The sequence below is a fragment of the Pezoporus wallicus genome, unplaced genomic scaffold (genome assembly GCF_028554395.1).
Source record: "Pezoporus wallicus isolate ANWC-B61680 ecotype Strahan unplaced genomic scaffold, APGP_CSIRO_Pwel_v1 contig_11996, whole genome shotgun sequence".
NCBI classification, from domain to species: Eukaryota; Metazoa; Chordata; class Aves; order Psittaciformes; family Psittacidae; genus Pezoporus; species Pezoporus wallicus.
The window spans coordinates 206,670-222,661 of record NW_026641627.1 but is presented as its reverse complement, the minus strand read 5'-3'; the positions used below and the strand labels follow the sequence as shown (position 1 = coordinate 222,661).

Genomic DNA, 15,992 nt, shown 5'->3' with positions numbered 1-15,992 from the left:
TGACGAAGGAGATGTGCTGGGGCCAAAGACAGCAGAGTGACCCTGGAGGAGCGCTGCAGTGCGAGGCTGGGGCTGTGTGTCTGCCTGTCCGTGTGTCCATCCATGCTTCTGTGGGACCCAGCGTCTCCGGAGTCGCCGCTGCAGCCAGCAAGACCCAGAGGCTCCAGGGACGGAGGGCCTCTGCTCCATCACCGTTGTTTGCCACTTCTTTTTTTAAGCCAATGAACTCCAGAGGGGAGCCCCAAAGTGAGGATGCTCTTTGTCTTCCTGGGGTCAGTAATGTCCTACAAGTTACCCTCCTCTGCCGACAGCAATTTTTTAAGCAGTGTTTTGTAAGATCTCCAACTGACTATGCAGAGAACATGTGGGTCTGTGTCTCTCTCCCCAGCTCCCCTCTTCCCCCCCCCCCCCCTTTTTTGGTGTCTATGTAAAATATTTAGCTTTTTTTTTTTTTTTTTTGGATAATAATAAAATTTTGGAAAAAATCCCCTATAAAAAGGCCCAGCTTTGTGGGTGGTGGTGGGTGGAGATGCTCTGAAATCCAAAAGTTGATGTAAATACTTAGCAGTTTGATAATTAAATACAAACAGACCTCACGCACACAGCAAGAAAGCGTAGCTCATGTATGAGAAGACATCTCAGCATCGCTGTGAGGGGGGCTGGTGGTTCTTGGGGCACGTGCAGTGCCTGTGTGTGGCTCCTGCTGCTTCTGATGGTTCTTCTGGCCAATGATTCTGGGATCTGGTGCCCTTCCTGCGCTGCTGGAGCCATCCCATCTGCCCACGTGGGCTCGTGGTCCAGCAAAGCCCCAGTGCCTGCTCCTGCAAGAAGAGCCTTATCGCTTGTGTCCCTCTTGCTCTGAGGGACAGGGACAGCTCCTGGACTGCTCCGGTGGGGACGCGTTGCCATGGTGGGGATGGAATCGAGCCAATGTGTTCCAAGCTGAGCCAGCGTGCATCACCGGTGGGATCCCAGCCGCAGCGCCGATACTGTGGCACACACCATCAGCACATAGCATTAGCCACGAGGGACCCATAGGTGCTTCCCAGCCTCTGTGTGCTGGGACACCTGGGTTCCTGCCCATGGTCCCACAGGTCTGTGGGTGACAGGGTGACAGCGGGCAGCAGAGCCGGCTGCCAACCCCCATCAGTTGGGCTGGGGGGGGGACAGGATGAGGGGCAGCCCTCCCATCAGCACAATCGGCTTCATCAGCAGCTACAAGGAACAGGCCTGCTTTGGCGGGGTAATTAGGAGCTGATTGGGATCCCTCAGTCTGTGATTAAGTAATTGATATATAGCACAGTGTGGGGGGAGCAGCCCCTCTGAAAGCAGGGTTGATGCTGCTGTTGCTCCTTCTCCACCACCATAGTCCAGGGTGGTTTTAGTGCTCCAAACCCCTAGGTTTGCCTGCTCCTTCCCCCTCCTCAGGCTGGTAAGTGGCTTCAGTCTTATCACCTTAAATGTTTCATGCTTTATGGTTTGCTTCTCTCTAAAGCATCTGAGTGACTGAGGGATTATCTGTGTGTGATGTGCGGGCAGGGGTGGGTTGGTGAGGTCATGCCTAGGAGGGAAGCAGCAGCCAAGGCTCCTCCAGCTCTCAATTTTGCACCTTTGGCGTTGCTGCTGGGGACCAGGGCAGGCATGGAGAGGATGTGCAGAGAAGGAGGAAGAGGCAGGGGTGCTGTGGGGAGGCCAGGGGGCTGCAGTCCAGCCTGAGCCCTGGGGCAGCGTGTCTCTGGTGAGTCATGGCCAAGGGATGAGGGGGATGCATTCAGGACTTCCAAGCACTGCCTAAGGCATCGCTCTTCTAGTTGTCCCCTTTGCCCCATCTCTGCTCCTCGGCCTCAGTGGTAGTTGAAGCATCTTAAAAAGACGGTCAGGACAATCAGCAGTACCTGCAGCCCACCCTGGCTGTGCTTGGTGGCTCTTGTGCCATGGAGTCACCTCCTTGGTGACACCTCTCTCTGCTCCTAAACTCTCTGCAGAAGCCAACCCTGTGAAGCAGTATGGGAAGGGGGTGACACTAGCCTGGAGGGGCAGAAGCTTGCTGGTCCAGGAGGTGTGAATCACTGGTTGGGATCCGCTTGGACCCGCAGGAGCCCCTGCCAGGCATCCCCAGCCTGAGCCGGGCAGATGCGCCTGGGGATTACACCACGTGCCTCCTTTAATGGACTTAATCTTGCTGTTTGCTTTGTGCCTGGGAGAGGATTTGAGTGTTAGGGTGGGGGCTGTGGCTACCCCCAGGGCTGGTGGGGGTCCTGTGCTGGGCAGTTTGTGCTGGCAATGGGTTTCTAAAGCGCTGAGGGTGAGTTGTTTGGTTTGAACATCCCCTTCACTTTCCCCAGTGCCATCAAGTCCTGGCTCTTGATCCAGGCTCCCAGAGGATAAATGTTTGAGTACACATTTAGGGTAGCCCTGAAGCGCTCCATGCGCTGAGGATCCCTCAGAGCAAAAATCCTGGGGGCCATGGTTTGGCTCTGGGGTCCCTCTCACAGCCCAGACCCGGTCTCTGGGGACAGGAGCAGGGTGGTGGTTGTTGAAGGGCTGCTCACAGCCCCAGTGCCAGGCGCTTGGGTCATCCCCTCAGCAGCAGGTCTGGGTGGCACCTGAGCCATCTGTCCTCCCTTGTCCTCCTACCACAGGATTTACCTTTGCTCAGAGGAGTAGCAAAACCCTCTTGCCAAGAGTTAATCTCCAGCCTCCGGAGGGAAGGGCTGAAGTCCTTACCTGACGTGTAGCTTACCTCCCATGGTGGCTGAGGGCTAGGAAACCATAGAGACCAAAGGATGCTGGCAGGGCAGGGCTCTCTGTGGCCCTGAGTGATGTTTGTGGCTTTCCTGGCTGGGGGCATTGCCTGGACCAGCACAAGGGGATGAGGTTGGAGGCTGTGGGATCCTGGCACTATTGCCAGCAGACCTGCACCTCTGGACTCAGCTGCCTCTGAGCTGAATGGTGGGTACCTCCAACCCAAACAGCTCCTCAATGGCATCGCCCTTTCTCCTCTTTCTGCTGCTAAGTAATAAGGCCACGTTGTTGGCTTGTCTCAGGGAGAGCATCCAGACAGCAGGCACTAATCACCTAGCAATATCCAGGGATGGACCAGCAGATGCTGGGAGAGCAGGCTGGAGCTGGAGAGCTTGACTTGTGAACACCAGCCCCGAGACATGGATGTCCTGCAGATCTAGGGTTCCAAAAGCCAAACCAGCCTGGTAGTCATGGCTAAACCTTCTCCACGGGAAGCTTTGTGGTTTCCCAGTTGTTCATCTTGGGGATGCTGCTTCCACCTGACAAGTGGTGAGGAGGGGAGTGACAAGCCCCCAGATCTTGGGGCTGCAGCGAGGAGCCCAGCGCTGCCTGCACTACGCTGTGTCTGTTCCTAGGGCTCTGAACATGGGTTTGGTTTGTTTTTGCTTTCCTGACCCTGCTGTGCCACTGATCTGTTGTGTGACCTAGAAAAGAAAATGATCTCTCCTTCAAATGGAAGGACAAAGGAACAGCTTAAGGCGTCTGTATCTACGGAGCATCAGGCAGATGGATGCATTTTATAATACAGCAAGGTGATGAGACTCGCTCTGTGCCAAAGCCCTTGAGGGCAGTGTCCAGGCTCATGGGACCTGGCACAACACGGCTGTGTTTTAGACCCCACTGCTTTGAGCCACTAGCGTAGCTCCTGCAGTGCAGTGCCTGCCCACCAGTGTGGTCCCCATGTAGGGACCCCTTGGTGGCTCCAGGACACTGGGGGACAGAGTCCCCCACTGCTTTTCTGGCAGAGAAAAAAGCAAAACATCTCATTTCTCCTTAACAGCTCATTTCTTCCACACAGCCAGCAAATGCTTGCCCAAGAGCACAAATGCTGCGTCTGTACGGGCTCAGCCCAGTTTGTGGTGCACAAGCAGGACAACTGTGATGCTCCTTTTCAAAAGCCATCGGGTTAGACCTGTTCTGCAGTCACCAGCTGGTTTTTCATGGTCCTTTATACAGAAGGATGAGCGGGGCATTAGCATGGGATGAGAGCCCTTGTTGGGTTCCTCACTTTGCCTGAGGCTTTCTGTCTGACCATGATGAAGTGGCTTTAATTTTCTGTGTTTAAAACAAAGATGGTATCTCAGTGCCCTAAAGAGGGTAACACTATGTGCTGGGAGGGCTGTGTGTGTATCAAAGAGTGCTCTTTACCTTACACTTGGGTGGGAGGGCTGCAGAAAGGAGGTTTCTTGCCCATCGACCTGCCAGATCTCTCCTGTCACAGGCAGCCTCCCTTTTGAAGTGCTTTTGTCTCCCAGATGGGTCTCAGAGATGGAAAGCTCTTAGCCTTGTCCTGAACCCTGTGCCCAAAGCTCTCAGCCAAAGGACTGTCTGGCTTCTTGGCTAGGATTTAAATTGCCGCAGAGTGCAACCTGGCTAGTTAGCACCCAAAACACACTCTGAAGAACTGACTGCATTAGCTTGCATTAGATTTAAACTTAGAAGGTGCTCAATGTACACCAGAGTCTTACTGAAGCTTGCAAATGAGATGCCTTCCCCATTCCTATTTGTTACACTGCAGTTGATATGACAGCTACTGGGACTTCCCTCAGCCTGGCAGGTGACAGAGCTGTCACTTCTATTCTTGGTGATGTGGCATGCACTTGGTTTTTTAAGCATATAAACACTAATATACCCTGAACCCTTTCCAACTTGGACTCGGTCTTCAGGGCTTTGGGGCAAAGGTAGAAGCTGGTTTCAGCTCCAGCAGCACAGCTCCTACACCCTCGAACTAAGGTGTTCCTGGGTGCCCACAGGGCCTCTGCCCACAGCAGGGGATAGGTCAGGACAATGTGGTGTCATGGGACGGGCTCACACCACATAGGTGCTGGGTAAGTAATGCTCTTTCAGCTGGCACTGGAGATTAGCAGTGTCCAGGGCACAGCAATTGAACTGTTTAACTTGGTAAGCAGTACGCCAAGGGGAAATGTGTCACTTAAGTGCAGAGATACAACTAGAAGCTACCTCCTGTGTTGTGTGCAAGATGAATCTGTTTTACAATCACCAGTATGGTTCTCAGGTCAGTTTAAACAGTCAACAAGAGCTGGTACTAGGAGGTACAGGGCAAACAGTCTCTGTCTCTTGCTGGAGAGGGGTTACTGTGCTGGGAACAGAACAATAGAGACACATGATTGCTGGGCTAAGGCATTTGCAATGAGTAGCCAATGCATCATGCTGGGCAGGAGGCCATAGACCAAAGTTTATAAAGCTTTATTAAACATTTTGAACAGCTGTGCAATGAACAAACAATACTCTGGAAGTTTCACAACCTCATAGCTTGAACTTCCTCAGGAGAGCAACAGCCACTTCTGCTGCTCTCCACTATGAGGCTGAAGTAAAGACAAACGGATGGAAAAGGGGAGGGAAACCTTTAAAGTTTAGAGAGAGTGTTTTGTGTTACCCTCTAAGGCTTCTCACAAACCAACCTCTGCTCCAGGCTGGGCTCCCCAGGAGCCACAGCTGTACAGAGCAATGCACACAGCATGGGGCTCTGCACAGCTGTGGCTGTAGGACTGACCCACCACAACCACCACCACCGCTTCTTGACGTCCTTCTGCCAGGGGAGGTGGAGACACTGGGCACTCCTCAGGCCTCCTCCCTTCTCCAGTCAGTAGCACCAGCACTTTCTGTCACCCCTGGCCCAAACACACTGAAAATGGCTGAAGCACTTTCCTGCTTCAAGCCATGACTCCACCTTGGGATCCTCTCTTGCCCTGCCCATGCCTGGCCTTTTGGACTAGCATGAGTTTTACAGGGTGAGGCTCACAGTGGCTTTCAAAACCCTGCATCTTGCAGCATACTGGTTATTCATCCTATCAGCCTTGGTAAACCCTAGAAATCTAGGAGGGAAAGAGTCAGTCTCCACTACCTGTGAGGCTTTATAAAAGCAGCAGCATAACTGAGGCTTTCAGGCTATGATCTTGGAGCATAAGTAGTTCAGAAAGCACTTTGGCAGTGCATGCATCTCTTTGGCAGGCTGAGCAGGAGGAGGTGACTCAACTGCCTCTGGCTTCAGCAGCTTTTGGCCAAGTGCATCTGTGAGCTGTTGAGCTTGCCCTGCAGCAGCAAGGTGGGAAGACTGGCTCCACACAAAGATGGAGAGAATCTTGCAGCTACTTGAGCAGAATCAGAGGGTTGAGAGCCCTGAGTTAGACCACCATGGCCTAACGCAGACAAGTGAGTGACACAGAACTGCACCACTGCACACAGCTGGGCAGAGGCCAGCAGTTCGGTCCTGCACCAGTGCTCAGTCAGGAGGAGCTGGTGTCCCTTCCCAGTGATACGGGAAGGAGGGGAAAAAAAAGATATCTGCTTCTAAAAAAGCAGGTGGTGCTGCCAGAGTTCACACAGTAAACAAGTCGAATTTCACAGGCAGAGTGGGAGGAATTTGCCACTCCAGTCCACACACAGTTACAGGAAACAGGCTGTCTTTACTCCAGTCACATGCCTAACACCCCCTCCCTCCTCCCTAGCCCTAACCCTTTTTGAAAAGCAAAACAAGAGCCCTCAGCAGACTGGAAGACTATCGTTTTCTAGGTGCCCACAATGCTCGGATCGTGAGCTGATTCTGGCAACTGGGATCCTGTGCAGTGATACAAGAAGCAGTTCCCCCAGCAGCTGTAGCAGATGAGGAATAGAGCCGCCAGGAAGACCAAGGCACAAATTGTGCAAGGTTTCCGTTCCAGGAGAAAACTGAGCAGGTAGAAGCCCATGAACATTGAGTGACTAAACCACAACGCTGGGTTGAGGGGCTTGGGTATGAGCAGGACAGGTAGCAACCACTGAAGACAGTACATTGTGGATGGCTGGTTGGGGCCTTGTGGCAGCAGTGATCAGATGTGCTCCAGAACAGTCTCCAGCAGCTCCCCTGATGGGCAGGTTGTTCTGTAAGAGGGGGGAAATGTTAGACTGTCAGAAAAACACAGCACAAAATTAACAGACATTCTTCTCCTACACTTCATTTCCTCACAAGCATCATATGCTGATGCCTGAACTCCCAGTGCTAAATCCTGGTGTGTCTCAGAGGTGGTGGAAAGTTTCCTGCTTTTTGAACCACTCAGCTGAGGACACAGTTATTGCTAGTATAGAAATGTATCCTGTGTGCTTTTTCTCATGCTGACAGCTGAGACCATTTTCTTTAGTATAGGGCAGGAACAGAAAGGAAGAGAGGGAAATGGAAAAGAAAACAAACTGCCACAACTCGCCCTACACTTGCACTCATCCAAAACCATCCAAGACCTGAGTGATGTATAAAGCAATGTAACTGAGGGGTAAAGTACAAGGTGCTACAAAGTGTTAGGGCAGCCTTAATGTAAGAAGTGTCCAGGAAGTGTGACTCTGTTTCCTTCCCAGGCAGAGACCCCTTATGAAGTCTTCCAGCAGGACAGCATAAAATTCAAGCTATACATGCAACCACCCAGGAAAGCTTCAGCAGTGTCCAGGCTGCAAAACAAAAGGCAGGACAGTCCCTGCTTAAGGATTTATAGTCCTTGCCAATCAGCTAAAGTCAGATAAGACAAAGTATGTGAACAGATCAAAGAAAAGGCAGTCTCAAAATTGTAATTTTCATAAGTGCTGTAAACACAGGATTTCCTCAACTTGGATTATTATAAACCCCTGTGGAAATGGTGGCCTCTAAGGGCTTGTGGCAGGGATGGCAGCACATCACAAGTCCACAAAACATGCTTCTGCCTTTAGCAACCACATCAACTACACCAAGTATGTGGGGTTTTCTCCTAAGCAGTACAAACATCTTCATCCAGGAATTTCAGATGGCTTTAAAAACAATAAATACCTTACTAAGGTGTTTATATAGAGCAAGAACTAGTCAAAGGGAGCAGAAGAGTGGAGTTTTGCAGTCTGGGATAGCAATACCAGTTTAGAAGATACCAGTATTGTTGGGAGGGAATAACTGGCAGTTTTCCCACAGTTCATACTGTAGGGAAACCACAAGAAGAGGGTACTCATAGCTTATTACTCCAGAAAGGAAAAACCATACATGGGAATGCTGGAAAAGAGCTTGAGAAGCTCTTCCCTGCTATCCTGTAGCACATCATGATGGCACCAGCAACGCTGAGCACTGACAGGCAGAGAATAGTGCCAGCCTTGCAGAATGCCACGGCCTCACCCCCACTAAGCAGGGTCTGGACACAACAGCTTCTTGCAGCAATCCCTTTCCTGAAATACTCCGGTTAGTAGTGCTCTGTCAGAAGGATGCAGGGCTGAGCCAAGCCTGTCAGGATTACAACCGGGGGGTGGGAAGGTTAGTAGGATGAAAGAGTGAGAAGGTAAACAAACAGCACATTCCACTCCTGTTGGCAGGGGAAGGGATTTGCTGGCCAAGGAAGAGAGAAGGAGGGATTGCACAGAAAAGCCAAGAGAAAACCACACGTGGTTCTCTTCCAAAAAACCAGAGGTCAGACTCATCTCACAGCTCTGTGAGCTCACAGGTATGAACTAGCTCTGTTGTCAGAAGCAGGAACCACGCTGCCGTGCACTGTGCTCTTAGCAGCAGGAGCTGTTTTAATATTAGTCAGAGAGAATGCAGGCCAGAATCTCCACCAAGGCAAACAGATTAAGAGTATCTGGGGAAAGTGTTGTGCTGCTGCTCCTGCAAGAGAGTGCTCTCCAACAGAGAGAGGGCAGCCTGTGTTCAATTAATAAAACTAAGCTGCAGTTAAGGCAGCCAAAGAGTATCACGTTGCAATATGGATCAAGTCAAAGGAATAAAACTCCCAGTATGTCCTGTTTTATGCAGGTTGCTCGCTTTAAGGACAAGCCTGGTCCCAAGCTTGTTTCTTCCATCTGTAAACTGGAAATATGAGTTACTTATTTCATAAGAAACCATGCTGTCTGCTAGCCTCTGTGAACCACTGAGATGTCTCTGAAGTATTAAGTAACTTTTTTTATCCCAGGGGAATAATGGGGAGGAGAGATTTAACACCAAACACTTGACCAGGGAGGCAATTAAACCCCACCACCCAGCTTTTTAGTTCAGACTGAACTGAATACAACAAAACTGTACCAAGTCAATGATCTGCAGCTGCCTTAATCCTCCCGAAATGTTCCTTCTTTGAAGTTTCCTACAGTCTTTCTCTCCCAAGTGCTCCAAACACTGAGCAGTACAAACACAGCCTAAACATCACGTCACTCTCTTGCTAGATCCAGCCCTGAAGTCACATCAGCTTGACTGTAGCTGGACACATGTGGTAATCTTTGCATCACCCTTTCTTGAAGCTTTAAAGTGCCCACAGTCAATTGCTTTGGGCTTTCTGTGTCTAAAGGAATGGATAAAAAACAACCTAAGACAATGTGTCAGAAGAGCACAAGGCTGGAACAAAGCTCTAGAATCTTCCAGGACAATGTCACAAATCAGTAGGCTTTAATAAGGCAATGTGTCACTACTGAGCCTTTAGCCCCTAAACTTTACACCTGATTACAGTTTAAGAGTGCAATTGTAATTTGGGATGCATCTGCATTTCACTCTAGGCTGGCCTCCTCACCACAGCAAAGGCTGAAGTCGATTTTTAAGCATGTAAAATCACCTGAACACTTCCTACAAACACAAAGCTCTCTCAGAACAAGTTATACACATTTAAATGTTGGTATTTCTTGCCAGAGCCAGTTGCTTGTAACAATCAATGCAACCACTACAGAAGAAAGAATCATTTAATAGTGGTTATTCTTACTGTGAGTTTCAAAGCCAATGCCCTTCAAACCTCTGAGACTTTTGACAAATGAAAACATTTGAAGCTAGTCTTGTATCTGTAGTCAGTTTGTTTCTATTTTCGTGTGCCTCTCCACTATCCATTAGCTAAAGTTTGAAGAGCCGTTGCTGCATCCCACAGCTGTTCTTAGACAAGGTACCTACTATGAGAGACTTCTGCAGCTTTATCTTCCTCATGTACTTTCCACTAGTAACATGCACTCTTCCTAGCTACTCTCTCAAGATTCCTTTATACAGCTGGCAGTGAGACAGAGCTCTCTTTCCATGCTATCCATCAAAGAGAAGCAGCATCTCCCGCTATAACTCTTACTGAGCAGGGAACCATCAGTCTCCGTGGCATCCAGGGAGTTCTTGAAGCCACACAACATCCAGCTTTGCCTTGATTCTCAAGCGAGGTGAAACTTGCAAATTAAGAATTCCTACCTTGTTTTCTCTGTCCCCTCCTGATGATCTAGGCTAAAGATTACCACATGCCAGAGCAAATAATAACCTGTCACCCAACAGTATTCCTACCAGTTCCCTGTTTCACAACCACATCCTGCTTTTCCTCAACCAGTTGCTCTTGTTCTCCCCCTGCCTGACTCATCCCGTTCCTTGGCCAGGCTGGTGTCCTGCTATCCTCCAGACTGCTCTCGTGCTCCTGCTCAATCATCTGACTTGGCGACAACTCGTGTTTACCAGACAGCTCCTTTTCATCGCCCCACCACTGCCTCCTCTCACTCCTCTGCAGCTCTCGGAGCCACTTGAACTCACTTCAGACCCCTCAGCAGCAGAGAACAGGCGACGCTCCCGCTGCTCTCCCTGACCTCCATGTGCTGCCAGAGCCTCCTCCCTGCCAGCTCCAGGAGGCGTTCCAGGGAGGTTCCCTGCTCACCTCACTAGTAAGCAAAAACCAATATTTTTCCACATGCTTAGTAATCAGCTTCCATCATGTTGGCAGCCTTTCTTTCTGTCATCTACTCTCCCAAGCCCATTCAAAACCAGCAGGTCCTACTGGCATATGTTTGTGGGGAGGGTTTTCCAACCCCAGGGGGAGGGTAGCTGCAAACCTTTCCCAGGCAGAAACTAAGCTTTAATTATGACAAGTGAAAAGACTAGCCCAGCCCAAGTCTGTAGTGCTTTGTAATGCATCAGTCACACTTGCATGTAAATCCATCTGAGGAGCTCACAAGCTGTTCCTTGATATTCTACAAGATAATTCAGCAATTAAGAGGCCAGGAGGTGTTCCTAAACCACAGGTTTTATACATCAGCATGTCAACACCAAGCCTGTACCTTTCTCAATTCTTTAGTAGTCCATTTACCCTGATAGGGGAGAATAATCAACCAGCTTTCACTAAGCATGTAAAAGATAAGCTTGTTCAGACCTTACCAAGGCAGCTGTTAAGCCAGTACTCTCAACAAGGCACATCCCCAGCAGATGCTACAGAAACGGTCACCCAGGCTGGCAGCCAAAAGGGCTGTGATAAAACACTGAGTAACCTTTTTATTGGGGGGTGCCAATCTCCCCCTTTCCCAGAAGCTGAAGTTTCTGCTACACTGTCTAGATAAAAATCTCTGAGGTTACACAATGCACATAAACTTAAGAGTAAGCCTCAGGGACTTGCACTGAGCCTCTTACCTATAAGGCTGACCTGTGGTACAGTTCACTTAAACCAAAAACTGTCACAGCCACATGCTGTGAACCAATGTGTGTGGGCAGTGCTTCACACTGCCAGTATGTGTTCAAATACCATGTAGCACCCAAAACCCTACTAAAAATACACAATATCAAAAGTATTGGGGGGGAAAGAGGTGAAAGAGCTATCAAGTAACAAGCCTGCTTTTCTTAGCTGAATCTCAGCAGCAGACCAGCTCTCCAGATGCCAACTCCTTCTCTCAAAACCCAAGCACCATAATTGGTCAGACTTAAGACCTATTTACAGTATCAGGGATCTCACTTCAGGGTTTTTGGCCTTGCTCCTATTTATTCTATTTTTTTAAGCTTTATCTGCTGGTTATGACTCAGCTGGAAAAAGCGAGTCTTCAATTTTTAGCAAAGGCCTCAGCCCAGTCTCTGTTAAGTTTGTGCCTTGAACACTTGATGTAGGCTCAGAAATGGTGCAATACAATTGCAGACAGTGTCCAAAAGAGCGGCAAATCCTTGACTAACCAAGCCTTGGGGTTATGAAGTGTTCTGATTTCTCAAGCTTGAGACAAGCCAAATCAACTTGTTTCATGAAAAGCAGAGGCTCTGCTAAGCCACTGTCTTCACTGCTTCCACAGCTGCTCTCTGAGCTTCATTACTGACTGGGGATTGATGTGTCCAGAGGTAGTGCAGTGCCTGCTCCGCCAGGACTGCAGTGCCCTGCCAGCACTGGGGTGAATAAACCCCACCTGTGAGCAGGAGGGCAGGGTATGATCCGTGTTTCTCTGCACAGCAAATCACAGGAACAAAACCTGAAGTCAGCCAGCTCTGTGGTGGGGAAGAGATGTCAGCATCAACAGTTGTCATCTGAAGTATCACTACCTTCATTTGCACTGATTTACTAATCCTCAGGGGTCCTCATTCCCACCCTCTGCCTTTATTTAACTGCCAAAGATAACCAACTCCAGGCCTATTCCAAGTTCCCTGAAAAAAACGAGTTTCAATTTGGATCTCTTCTCTGTGCCTTCAATGGGCTTCAGAAGTCTGAATAGTCTCATAAAGGCCAGTTTTCTGCATCTTGGGTAAAGAAAGGCAAAAATACAGCATTGGCAGGAGGTTTTGGGCAGTTAAAAGGCAAAGGGTACTCTGCTACCACAGTATTTTCAAGATCAACTGCAATGTTTGAATACAGGGGAAATGAAGTATAGGAGAGATTGGCGTGCTGTGGGTTGCATCTAAGAGCTTTGTTCTGATATTCTCTTGCCCGTTTGGGATGTAATAAGCAATGCTTGTACAACAAAAGGGGTTGTACGCTTGCTCTGCAACCGGATGAAAGCATCCACGGGGGAAGGTACCCGGCCGGGCACAGCAGCGCGCTGCTGGGTGGAAGGATGTCAGGGAGTTGTGCTGCTCTGGGAGGAAATGGGCCTGGGCCTGCTGTTGGAAGGTGCCGACAAGAGCAGAGGTGTAGAGGGGGGAAGAGGAGCCCGTGGCGGGGGGCACACGCCGCGGCCGTGCTCCCATGTGAGGCTGGCGATAACCTCAGCGTGCTCGCGGGGCTGGAGCCGGCTCTGCTACGGGAGCGCGGCTCTCCCCGCACCGGCACCAGCCAAGGGCTGCCTCCCGGCCCCCAAAGTTACCCAACTGCTCCCCCGGGCCCGGCACACCTCCGCCGGCACCGAGGCCCGCAGGGACGCGGATCCCCCCTATGGGGGCTCCTCTCCCCCCCGCCGCCGCTCCGGAGGTAAGCCGGGCCCCGGCACACCCCCCCAAGCCCTCGGCCCGCTCCCCTCCGCCCCCTGCGGCCCGTACTCACGGCGCGGCGCAGCCGCCTCACGCCGCCATCCCGGGGCCGCCTCCTCCGCGGACCCTTGCGCGCCGCGCCCTGAGGAGGGAAGGGAAGGGACGGGATGGGAGAGGCCGCCCTGGCGCCCCGGCAGGGAGCCGCCGTCCACCGGGCCCCGGCCGCAGCTGCCCCCGCTCCGCCGAGGGACCGAGCTCCGGCGCCGGGGACGCGCCCGTCCGTCAGGCGGCGCCGTTGGAAGCCGCGCAGTGCGCGTGCGCGGAGTGAGGAGCGGGGGTCAATGCGCTTGCGCGGGCCGGGCGTGCCACGAGCGGCGGGGCGTGCGTCCCATGGAGCCGGCGTGGTGGGGAAGGAGCTTGGGGAGCGGGGTTCCATGCGCGCCCCAGCGCTGCCAGGGCCATCGCTAACCCACGGCACGGAGGGCCTCGGCTGCAGCGGGTGTGAACGCTTCCAGGGACCCGCTCCAGCACCTCAATGTCTGTCTTGTAGCGAGGGGCCCAGAACTGAGCACAGGGTTCATGGTGTGGCCTCTCCAGTTTCCTTCCTTTATAAACAGTTACAGAACCATGGCATGGTTTGAGTTGGAAGAGACCTTAATGCTCATCCAGTTCCACAGGCACCATCCTGCCACGGGCAGGGACACCTACCACTAGAGCAGGTGGCTTCAAGCCCGTGTCCAACCTGGCCTTGAACACTGCCAGGGATGGGGCAGCCACAGCTTCTCTGGGCACCCTGTGCCAGCGCCTCAGCACCCTCACAGAAAATATCTGTATTTATGCATTTCTTTCCCCTTTTAAATTTTAAGCGTCATTTGCACGCTCTCTCACACAGAGTTTGCTGCAGCTGCATGGCACAGCGTGGCTCTGGCACGTTGGCTGCATGGCACACTGTGCACATGGAGTTTTACACACTGTTTGCGTGCTGCTTTACGCACTGTTCACCTGCTTTCTTGCATATGGAAGGGCACTGCATGTCTGCAGGCAGCTCACATGTTTCTCAGACGGGTGGCCTGCTTTGGGTGTGCTCTCTTGTATGTGGCTGCATGGTGGTTGCAGGCTTTTTTTTGTGTGCGGTTGGCACGTGTCCTTACAAACCACTGCACGCTGTCCACATGCTCAGAGTGTTTGCACTGTGTGCCACACCAAGTCCTTGCTTCCCTGCATTGCATCACATACTATTCTTAGGTTTGCTTACATGCTGCTTTCTTGTTGCGCATGGCAGTTGCTGATTTAGTCCCATCCAGCCCCGAGGGGCCCCAGTTTTCGGTGCTGCGGTAGAGTGGGCACCTGCGCCCTTCCTAAGCTATGTCTCAAAGAGGTATAGAGCAGACACAGCTCTCTTAAACTCTTCTGTTTGTGACACTGGCTGAGTATTGCTGTGCTGGCAGCAAAGCCTGGGCTGCTGTGAGTGTTCCAGCTCCAGCCCTTCCCTTTGCAGACACCCAGCAGCAGGTTACCAGGCACAGTTTGACCCAAGGGGGCCATGCAGGGGAAGGAGCGAAATAGTCCGTGAAAAAAAAAACAAACCCAAACACTAAGATTTGGGTTTTCCCCAGCTGTTTAAACCCACCCAGTCATGGTTACAGAGCCACCTGCATGTCCCATAGGGCTTTCTGCTTGGCTGGCCCCTATGTTTGATGGGTGTGATAAGACCAACTCCCTCAATGGTCCAACAGGCAGGAATCCCACCTGGATGGTTTCCCTCCTGCCCTGCTGTTAATTTGAGCTGAGCTCCTTACAGGCTGTTTAAATTCCTGGTTTATGGCACTGCACATGGACGGCCCCAAACCCTTTGGCTGATGCCACCTCTATGGCAGCTCCCAGCTGGCCCTGGCACAGGCTGCTTCCTCCTCCTCAGCTCAGGGACACTGTTTCCTGCAGCAGTGCTGTGTTTCTTGTGCTATTTTTGTCTGGTTTGGCTTGTGGTGCCAGCTGTGCCCATGGGCACTGGCCCCAGTGCTTGGGGCGCTTTGCCAGATCCCACCTAATGCTTGGGGAGCCAGGCTAGTGGGACCTTGACTGCTCCGTGCTGATGGTTGTAGTCTGCATGATTTATACTGGACCCAACCTGAAACAAATTAAGGTCTTTAACTCTCTTTGCAAACTGCAGTGTGGGCCGAGATTCCTGGCTGCTTTTCCCTCTGCTGATGCAGGAGCTGCACACTCGCTTGGTGTTTGTTTGGTTTTAGTTCTAGTTTCTATATAAAGAAGTTCCGTTTTGCACTTGAAGCCTGGCTGGCGGAGCCGCAGCAGCAGTCCTGGGGCTGCAACCAGCATGAGCTCCCAGGCCTGTGGCATCTTTCATAGCAAGCAGGGACAGAGGGATCCTCCCAAACTCATGTATTTCATGTTTTGACAGCTCTGCAGGCTGCAGGGAGCCATCCAGTGGAGTGGGTCCATAAGGAGCTGCAGAGAAGGCATCTCCAGCAGGGAAGGGAAAGGTAAACCCAGGACAGTGGGAACAGACTGTTCTATGCAGGACACCAAGCAGTGGGAGTTTTATGGTCTTTCTGTTCAAGTGGAAGCTTTTAAAGGACCTCTGGCTGTGCTTTGCTGTGATTCCGAGTAATATTTATTCTAATGGGCTCCTGTGCATTGTTTAGCTGCTTGTAGGGAGCTGTGTGTCCCTACCAAGTAAGTTGTCTGGCTGCAGCTCAGCACTTGGGCTTTTCTGAGCCCAGAGGCTCTCAGAAGCTTTGCGGATACTGTGGGTGCAGAGGAGCCATTGGACAGATATGCAGAAACGATACCAAGGCGGCAGAGGAGGATCCTGTGCTGCAGAGGGCTGAGCAGATGGAGGGGTTTCAAAACACTG

At 51.5% G+C, this 15,992-nt stretch overlaps 2 protein-coding genes across 3 annotated transcripts in view; both read right to left on the bottom strand.

The window, feature by feature from the left end:
• STK4 (serine/threonine kinase 4) overlaps nt 1–15,992 on the bottom strand; it is a 279,445-nt gene that overhangs the window by 91,388 nt on the left and 172,065 nt on the right. The gene's annotated exons all lie outside the window — the stretch shown is intronic.
• Nucleotides 5,214–13,293, bottom strand: BLCAP (BLCAP apoptosis inducing factor). Of its 2 annotated transcripts, none has more exons than XM_057424648.1 (2): nt 13,191–13,293; nt 5,214–6,906 (listed from the first exon to the last, which is right to left on the bottom strand). In XM_057424648.1, the coding sequence occupies exon 2, from the start codon at nt 6,816–6,818 to the stop codon at nt 6,555–6,557; it is 264 nt and encodes an 87-aa protein (XP_057280631.1). In that variant the 5' UTR covers nt 6,819–6,906; nt 13,191–13,293; the 3' UTR covers nt 5,214–6,554. The 2 variants fall into 2 exon arrangements, with proteins under 2 accessions (XP_057280631.1, XP_057280632.1); XM_057424649.1 differs by having other exon boundaries at nt 13,187–13,280.

Bases quoted from the DNA above. Each gene is read 5' to 3' on its own strand.
- BLCAP (XM_057424648.1), bottom strand. From the start codon at position 6,818: ATGTACTGTCTTCAGTGGTTGCTACCTGTCCTGCTCATACCCAAGCCC.